This window comes from Perognathus longimembris, chromosome 21 (genome assembly GCF_023159225.1).
Source record: "Perognathus longimembris pacificus isolate PPM17 chromosome 21, ASM2315922v1, whole genome shotgun sequence".
Classification (NCBI taxonomy): domain Eukaryota; kingdom Metazoa; phylum Chordata; class Mammalia; order Rodentia; family Heteromyidae; genus Perognathus; species Perognathus longimembris.
In genome coordinates, this window is record NC_063181.1 from 29,020,981 (window position 1) to 29,030,656 (window position 9,676).

General features: G+C 43.2%; 1 protein-coding gene across 2 annotated transcripts in view; it reads left to right on the top strand.

Annotated features, from left to right (window-relative positions):
• The window catches only part of Acsl1 (acyl-CoA synthetase long chain family member 1), a 63,845-nt gene extending 54,732 nt beyond the window's left edge, over positions 1–9,113 (top strand). For both annotated transcript variants that reach the window (XM_048330873.1, XM_048330874.1), the window contains exons 14-21: positions 532–627; positions 1,572–1,644; positions 3,505–3,593; positions 4,225–4,341; positions 5,093–5,236; positions 6,186–6,287; positions 6,389–6,460; positions 7,432–9,113. In XM_048330873.1, the coding sequence (XP_048186830.1) occupies positions 532–627; positions 1,572–1,644; positions 3,505–3,593; positions 4,225–4,341; positions 5,093–5,236; positions 6,186–6,287; positions 6,389–6,460; positions 7,432–7,572 (834 nt within the window). In that variant the 3' untranslated portion in view covers positions 7,573–9,113. The remainder of the gene's footprint in view (positions 1–531; positions 628–1,571; positions 1,645–3,504; positions 3,594–4,224; positions 4,342–5,092; positions 5,237–6,185; positions 6,288–6,388; positions 6,461–7,431) is intronic.
• The last annotated feature ends 563 nt before the right edge of the window (positions 9,114–9,676 follow it).

Here is a 9,676-nt window from a genome sequence, read left to right on the forward strand (position 1 = left end):
TTTGTTTTATGCCAGTACTGGGATTTGAACTCTGGGCCTGTGCTTACATGGCTGGTACTCTACCACATGAGCTACACCATCATGTCTATTTTATCAGTTATTTTGTAGATAGAGTATAGTAGACTTTCCTTTCTGAGCTGTTTTTAAAACACCAGTCATCTGATCTCAGCCTCCTGAGTAGCTAGAATTACAGATGTGAGCCGTTGGCACCTGGCTAGTATGTCACTCTAGAAGGAAATTTTATATCACCCTCAAATACCAAAATATTGGTAGTTGGCACAAATCTACCATACTCTTGTTTTATTTCCCTAATAGAAGTGTTGTCTTAGTTCAGTTAGGAATGAAGTGGGGAGAGGGCCCAGTCCCTGTCTTATGTTTCTGTTGGGAACACCTGTGAGTTTTCTGTTCTCTTTCCGGGCTCTGCAGAGGAGCTGATAGAACAGGACACAGCATCCCAAGCAGGTGTCTTTGAGGAATCCACTGACTCCCATGTGTAACCCTCACCATCTCCTTCTCTTTCTGCCTTGCAAGTCAAGCATGGGTGGAAAAGTCCGGTTGATGGTCACAGGAGCTGCCCCAGTGTCTGCTACGGTGTTGACGTTTCTTAGAGCAGCTCTTGGCTGTCAGGTGAGGCAGATGTCAGGGTCTCGCATTATCCCAGGCTTTAGCGTGCTGAGTCTTCCCTTCACTAAAAGTTGTCTGGTTGTGTCTATTTTCTTAATCAGCAAACATATGCATTTTTTTGGTCTGCAACCTGATATGATATGTGTATACATAATTGTAGTGACACTTTGTATCAGAGCCAAGTCAAGCTTATTGGTGGATATAGCACCTCAACTGCTTACCTTTGTTTTGTTTGATGAGAACACATAGAACCCTTTCCCTTAAAAATCATCAACATAGTTTTCAAAGATCATCACCCTGTTGTACAATGGATCCCTTGACTTATTCCACCAAACTGAAAAGTTCTTTGTCCATGGACCAAGTCTTCCCAATCCTTCCACTTGAGTGTGTATCTTACTGTTGCTCAGAGGATGAGTATAAATGTGTGTGTGTGTGTGTGTGTGTGTGTGTGTATCCCTAGGGAAGGGATTATATGTTTGTGCCCACCATTTGTGTCACTATTTCCTAGGAAAAGCTAAATCCTTGCCTTTAATATCAGATGGGATAGGATGGGCTTGGCTAGGATGGGTTACAAGTGATAAATGTACCTAAAAGTCAAGCTGATAATGTATTCTAAAGAGGGCCAGGGCTTTGGTGACATGATATGTGTGGAGTACTCCTGGGAACTGACAAAATGAGCTCCCTTCCAGGTAGCCAGCAGCTGACCTGCTGGAGGCTTATCTGCAGGAAGTTGAGTGGAAAACCAATCCCAGTGTTCAGTGTTGGGGGTAGAGATGTTTGCATACATGGTGTGCTATTGAGTGAACTTTCTGAACCAAGAGCTTAAAGAGATTTCATAGCCAGGGATTACTGAGGAATAGGGGCAGTTCAACTACTCGTGTGCTTCCTGCAAGGGCATGGAGCCTTTTGTCTTTCCATTAATAATATCCTATCTCTTGCTGACTCAGTTCTATGAAGGCTATGGACAGACCGAGTGCACTGCTGGCTGCTGCCTGAGCATGCCTGGAGACTGGACAGCAGGTAAGGTTGGAGGTGGGCCGGAGAGCCATTCCTTGCCCAGAGTTAGGCTAGAGGAATGATTGTGGTTGTGTTAATTATTGACTGACTCACTCACCACCTCCAATAAGGCTGAGAGTTTCCTGGACAATGGCCTGATGCTGGTGGATGAGGGGGTGTTAAAGATCTGACTATAATGCTGGGCGATGGTAGAGGATTGGCTAGGATCCTAGCAGCAGCATCCTTTATACCAGAGTGAGAATGTCTAACCCCATGGAGCTTGTCAGTGATGGAACAGAGTCATAGCATTTGCAGTAATTTTAATCCACAAGTAGTTATTCAAGTTATACTTTGTACACTTCCTGAAAGGGCCTGGGGACTATTGTCAATGCAGATGGAATGAACATAGCCTTTCGCCTCACAAGAAAAAGGGAAGAACCTGTCTAGGCTAAGTTCTGTGATGAGAATGGAATCCCTGGGCGGTAAAGACCCACACCTCTGAGAGGTGCTTACATAGCACATAAATAATGAAGAACTGGCACCGCAGTGTGCTTTGTAACTAGTAGGATCCCAGCCCTTGTAGACTACAAAGCTTTTTTTTTTTTTTTTGGCAGTTGTGGGGCTAGAACTCAGGGCCTAAGTGCTGTCCCTGAGCATTTTTGCTCAAGGCTAGTGCTCTACCACTTTGAGCCACAGCTTCACTTCCAGCTTTTTGATGGTTAATTGGAGATAAGAGTCTCGGACTTTCCTGCTCAGGCTGGCTTCGAACTGTGATCCTCAGATCTCAGCCTACTGAGCAGCTAGGATAACAGGGATGGGCGACGGCAGCCAGCAACTACAAATCTTTTGTGTTCTCCTTTGTGAAATCGTGGCTTATTTGCTACACCATAAATATTAGCACCATCTAGTAATCTAGATCTTAGCATCTAGCTAGCATCATCTAATGGTTGTCATTCTACTGGGATGAATGCTGACAGTCTGTGGATTCTTCATGATGTCTATTTTCTTTTTAGCCTCAGGTTCCTTAACAGTCTCTGTTAAAATTATTGCAATTCTTTGTGGTGATGGTAAAATATATCTGTGTGAGTTTATTTTGAGAAAAGATCACCTTAATACCCGTGGACAAGAGAGTCAAATTGACTGTGGGCAAAGTATCATACTATCTTAATAAACTTAAATGTATACCACACTCATCAGTGCCTAAGAAAATAAAGGTTGGTATTTCAGATTAGGTGCCAAGTGGTGGGGGAGAACAATTCAAGGATTCTCTCAGAGAGGATAAGGACATTAAGAAGTCATGTCTGTGGGGGAGAAGGTCAGTAAGATCATAATGAGGAGGTTAAGGTTTTAGAAAACATATTTCAAGTATTTTTTTCCCTAGCCCTTCAAATTAGCTGCTATCGGGGTTCCTGTGGCTTACACCTGTAATCCTAGCTACTCAGGAGGCTGAGATCTCAGGATCATGGTTCAAGACCATGCCAGGCAGGAAAGTCTATGAGAATCTCATCTCCAGTAAGCTAGAAAGAGGCCAGAAGTCGTACTGTGGCTCAAGTGATGGAACACTAGCCTTGAGCAGAATCAGCTGAGGTATAACACCCAGGTTCTGAATTCAAGACCCAGAACCAGCAAAACAAACAAATCAGCTACTAAATCATTTTACACTCTGAGAGATCATTCAGAACCTCAAATTTAGGAAAGGTCCTGAAGAGCCTTTGAATAGGCCCATGTCCTTCCAACACTCTATTTAGTTTTTAACCAAAGAGAAAGTAGCCATACTAGCAGAAGACAAAAGTTTATAGCCTCTGTTACTGTGAAGCACATTTGCTTTTGGCATGAGGATATTACAGTGCATTTAGGAGTGACCCTTCTCTTTTTAATATTCAGGCCACGTTGGTGCCCCCATGCCTTGCTGTCTTATCAAACTTGTAGATGTGGAAGAAATGAATTACATGGCTGCCAAGGGTGAGGGTGAGGTGAGTGAAAGCCCCCGAGCCACAGGCCAGCACTGCCCTCTCCTGTAACACTTGGCCACTGTGGCTACAGTTCCAGACACAACTCACTTGCACTTTGGAGCTGGACTTCATTGATGATTTTGGAGGCTTCTTTTTGAAGGTACCTTTGTGCTTAACCCTTCAAGGGTTGAAGGAGGTTTCCTTAATGCTTGCCTTCTGCCAGATGTGTTAGCGATTTTGGACTCAAGAGCTTGATGCAAAAGCTCCATCTTCATTCTCAGGGCCAATCTCCTGTCTGCTAATTGCCCTGGATGCCTATTAACAGCTACATCTACTGGATGGAGAGCCTAATTACTTTTAAATGATTTCATCCCCTTTGGGGCTTTGTGGCTGCTTTAAGCCACATGCTACTGAGGTAAGAAAGGGAACATTGGAGGTGCCTCCAAGTTCCAGAGGGCTCTGGGATCTTGAAATCTTCTGGATCTTGAAATCTTCTGGGTCTTGAAATCCAGAGCTTCTAGCTAGAGGACACACACACACACACACACACACACACACACACACACACACACACACACACACCAATTTTCCTTGGAGAATTTCCAGTAAACACTGTTAATAGGCCATCTTTTTATTGTTGTCATTGTTGTAGATATGTGTGAAAGGGCCAAATGTATTTAAGGGCTACTTGAAGGACCCAGGAAAAACAGCAGAAGCCTTGGATAAAGATGGCTGGTTACACACAGGGGACATTGGAAAATGGCTACCAGTAAGTTGTCACCACTTTTGTCCTAGTTCTGGAAGAAATGTTCCCCATCTGCTACGTGGTGGCTGTGGGGCCATGCCACCCCATGTTTCCTCTTCCCCTTTGTCCTTGGCAACTGGTGTGGGGGAGACACTTCCATTTCCTGCAGCCATCAGGTATATACTGGAGATTCTTGGCTATGATTTTGGCTTTAACCATAGCAGCTTCCCATTTGAAATGAGCTATCATTCGCATGGTTATTAATAAGTGAGATTGATGTATCCCAAAGTCCTGGGAATCAACTTCAGGGAAATAAGAGAGTCTACCTTTGTATAATAAACAGTTCTTAAGCCCTTACTCTGCAGGGCACTGTCGGAAGGATTGTGCTCTTGCTATCCAGGAATTTGATTCATTTGGGAGCCCAGATTATGCCCACATCTCATTCAGATAGGAGACTGACAAAGTGTGTCCCAGTAAAGACAGTGAGCAAAGCTCTATGTTGGCTGAGGAGTCATTTGTGCTACTGGTGAAATAGAATGAGCTTGGGCTCTAGAGTCCCTTTTCTTTCCCCTGCATATATGGCTGAGTGGCCTTAGGCTCATTACTAAACCTCTCTAAGCCTTTGTCTCCCTCTGTGTGAAATGGAATAGTGGCCTCTTCAAAATGTCACTGGGAGTAAAGGACATTGCATATATACTATATACTAGGTTGTGGTTGATACTGGGTAGAAACTATCCAAGGGTCCACTCAGAGCCTCTTGCTCTCTGATAAACAGAATGGCACCTTGAAGATTATCGACAGGAAAAAGCACATATTTAAACTGGCACAAGGAGAATATATAGCACCTGAGAAGATTGAAAATATCTACACGCGAAGTGAACCTGTGGCTCAGGTGTTTGTCCATGGAGAAAGCTTGCAGGTATGCACCCCAACAGATGGCAGCAGAAAGAGGAGGGCCTGGGGTTTCTGAATCTTATAAATTTTGTTTAAGCTAGTTGTTACTAAGTTTAATTAATGGTTTGTAAATTTAACTTAATTATTACTAAGACAGTTTTTAAAAATTATTCTCTGTGTATTTTCTTTTTTAAAAACTAGTTATCATATCATTCTGTGCCTTTGTTTATTTGACCTTGTCTTTGTTGTTCTTTTGTTTTTGTTTTTGGTGCTTGAACTCAGCCTGGGTACTGTCCTGAGCCTCTTTGTGTTGACCCAGAGCTCCACTTCTGGCTTGCTGTTGTTGTTGTTGTTGTTGTTGTTGTTAGTTTGGTAGAGATAAGAGTCTCACAGACTTTCTGCCTGGGCTGGCGTCACACCCATTGCTCAGATCTTGCTTGGATTACAGGCGTGAGCCACTGGCACCCAGCTTGACCCTGTTATACTCTTATAAAAATACCTTTAATAAAAGTATATGAAAAAGCAAATAAGAATTAAGTTTTTTAAAAATAGTTTTATTTTTACTAAGTCTTTTTGTTGTTTTGTTTTGTGGTATTGAGGGCTTCACATCACACCTACAGTCCTTTGGGTGTTTAGTTTTGTTTTAGAGCCCTTTTGGTTTAGAAATTGGATCTCCTCCTTCCCCTGGGCTGGCCTTACCCCATGGTCCCTTTGTCTCTGCCTCCCAGGTAGTTGGGATTGTAAACATATGCCATTGTACTCCATCTTTGTTTAAAACATTAGCAAATTTTCCTGATGTCATCTATGTTTGGGGGCTGGGAGTTCTCCACCCAGGCCCACTGAACTCCTAAGGGAGGTAGGGTGTAGTTTAGCAGGAGTGTATGTCCACTCTAGAGAGGACATAGCTGTCATTAGTTTTCCTAGGGGTGTGCTACATGAGACCCTCATGGTTGACTTGCCTGTCTGTGTTAAAGGCATTTCTTGTAGCCATCGTGGTACCGGATGCTGAGGTATTAACTTTCTGGGCCCAGAAGAAAGGATATGAAGGGTCCTTTGAAGAATTGTGCAGAAACAAGGTAAGACTCCAAAGACTAAATGCATCTTGCATTCATTGTACTGACCCCTAAGCAAGGACCACTAGCAGGACAATGGACTCATATTTTCACTACTTTATTAGGACGTCAAGAAAGCTATCCTGGAAGACTTGGTGAGACTTGGGAAGGAATCTGGCCTAAAGCCATTTGAACAGGTATGACTTCCTTCTAAGTGTGTGAGTTCATTTTGATGGAAGATTTTTATTAAATAGATTACAGGGCTGGGAATATGGCCTAGTGGCAAGAGTGCTTGCCTCGTATACAAGAAGCCCTGGGTTCGATTCCCCAGCACCACATATACAGAAAATGGCCAGAAGTGGCGCTGTGGCTCAAGTGGCAGAGTGCTAGCCTTGAGCAAAAAGAAGCCAGGGACAGTGCTCAGCCCCTGAGTCCAAGGCCCAGGACTGGCCAAAAAAAAAAAAAAAAAAATAGATTACAAAAGAGGGTGAGGTAACCTAAAAAAAACATATCAGAGCCACACACTGGTGGCTCATGCATGTAATCAATCCTACCTACTCAGGAGGCTGAGGTCGTAGTTCAAAGCCAGTCTGGGCAGGAAAGTCCATGAGGTTCTTGTCTCCAATTAACCACCACAAAACCAGAAGTGATGCTGTGGCTCTAAGTAGTAGACTGCTAGCCTTAAACACAAAATCTCAGGGACAGTGCCCAAGCCTTGAGTCCAAGCCACACAACCAAGAAAGAAAGAAAGGAAGGAACGAGGAAGGGAGGGAGGGAGGGAGGGAGGAAGGGAGGAAGGAAGGAAGGAAGGAAGGAAGGAAGGAAGGAAGGAAGGAAGGAAGGAAGGAAGGAAGGAAGGAAGGGAAACAGGAGAAATGAATGGCGGGGTGTTTTGATGGGGGTGAGAGGTGTGTTAATCACTCCTCTATTCCTGGAGGTCAGGATTCATTCCTGGTTTCTTCCTGCATTCTCTCCCCATAGCTTTCCTGCCCTGTGCTGGGAGAGCAAAGCTTGGTTGAGTGAGATGATGACTTAGATGCCTGGAAGGGGTTCCTCAACCTCATCACTGAGGGCTTATATGCTGGGTTTTATTTGTTTGTTTTTAGGACTTTTTGGATGGTCTTGCTTGTATCCTTTCCCTTCTTTAACTTCCCCTTGTTATCGGCAGGTCAAAGGCATTGCTCTACATACTGAATTATTTTCTGTTGACAATGGTCTTCTGACTCCAACAATGAAAGCGAAAAGGCCAGAGCTACGGAACTATTTCAGGTCACAGATAGATGAACTGTATTCTACTATCAAGATGTAATGTGAGTAGGAAGAAATCTTGGAAGAAATGGCACCTCCACAATCCCTTCTTCTACAGATGGCCTTCACATTGGTAACTGCCTGCAGCAAGCATAGGGAAGGAAACGTCCATGTCTGATTTGTCCATTTGGGGTCTTGCCATAGGAATATTAGAGGAAATGGAACATTGCCTTACCGTCAACCTCGTGTTGCAGACTATGTTCATGGTGATACACAATTTCCAAAATGAGCCTTAAAAATTATAAAGGGGAAAACTATCCAAGTGCTTAAGTTATTTGAGACTTCCTCATTTAATAAGGTGGGTGTGAAAACTTCTGTCTCCCTCCCTGTTTTTCTAACCAAGGAGTTAGGACTTTGCTGTTTCTGAGATGTCTGCTACTTGCTGCATACTCAGCAGCACTCTGCTGCTCTGAAGAGTACAGTGCACTGGAGGGAAGTGGTCCCGGTAAAAAAAACAACACCTGTTCCCACTGCAGGACTGTCACCAGTGGACCAGAGATTTCTTTTACAATCCCTGCCACTTTCTCTTCTCCGCCTCACACAGTCACACAACCCTTCTGTAAGGGTTCAGAACAGTCCCCGGTTGTTCCTGAAGGGGCTTAAAGCTCCTAATAAACCAAAGGACAGCTCCACCTCAGAACAATGTGGTGCCCAGTCTCAGAAGGAAGAATGCTTAGTCAGAGACAATAGCTTCTCTGGCTTGAACCACAAGATGCTCTTAGACTTTTCTCCAGATTTGGCTCCCACCCTCCCTCACCCTGCCCAGAGTTATGAAAAATCCTGCCTTAGACTCTACAGTGAAGACAGCTTTTCAAGAAAGAATTTCCTGGATCAACCATGCTCAACTGTGATGCCTAAATGGAGCTGTCTACTTGACCTTCACCAAACCGCTCACTGTTTGTGATGAATGGCAATAGGCTTTTAATGTGGTTTTCATATGAAATAATTATGTGATTAACTTGCTTCCCCTCTCCCCCCTTGCCAGACTCATTCTCAGGCAAAGCATGTCTTCAGAAATATTAAGGGAGTATACTTGGGTACCCATTGAAATGGACAGCATAAGCAAATGTTCTTATACTGCTACCTGATTTCTATGAAATGTATTTGACAAGCCAAAATTCTGGGATGTAGAAATCTGGATTAAAAAAAAATAATTTTCTGGAATTCATTTCTCAAGGGACATTTCTTTTTAGAAGTTAATTTGGTAAATTAACTGCATTTCACTTTATTGTGAGACCTTGCCACATTTTTGAGTGACTTGAGCTGTCGTGTATACTCTGAAAGCCAATGTTGTTGAGCACACATGAGCTGTGTGTATTAGACGGGCACAACAAGGCCTGTGCTAAGCAGTTGTCATTGTAATAACACTATCTGGTAGCCTAATTTCAGATACATACTCTTAATTGCACAAAAATCCAATAATTTGTCACATTGGGGTTTTGAATGTTTGCTTTAAGTGTTGGCTATTTGTATGTTTTATAAACCAAAACAGAATTTCCAAAAACAATGAAGGAAACCAAAATAAATGTTTCTGCATTTCAAGTGAGTGAAGCATTTCTTTTAATGCCAAGTTTATCTCGAGGGACAGCCCCTGGCCTTGGCATGCACAAGCAAAGTGTGGCTGGCCTCAGTTCTCACTTTGTTCCCTTGGCTTTCCTTCTTCCCCAGGTCTCCTTCCTCTAATCCTGTTGTTCTCTGACATTTAGAGACCTCTGGCCCCAACCTCCTGCGTGTTGTCTCTGCTGACCATTTTAATATATTGTGGAGAAAATTATGGACTGGGTATCATAGATATTCTTGAAAAATGGAGCTTCTATGCTACAAAGCTACATTTCAGGAGATTGACTAACCTTTGGTTTGTAGTAGATTTAATTCTGTATTTGATCAATTCTTTTACTATTATTTTCAGAAGATATATTTATAGTATCCAACCTTTTCTTTTTCTATCCATACTTTCCATGTTTCCATTTTTTTAAAGTTCCTGTGGAGTATTAATTAGCTCTTTTTTATTTTTGCCAGTCCTGGCACTTGAACTCAGGGCCCTGAGCCTCTTTGTGCTCAAGGCCAGTGCCCTACCACTTGAGCCACAGCACCACTTCCAGCCT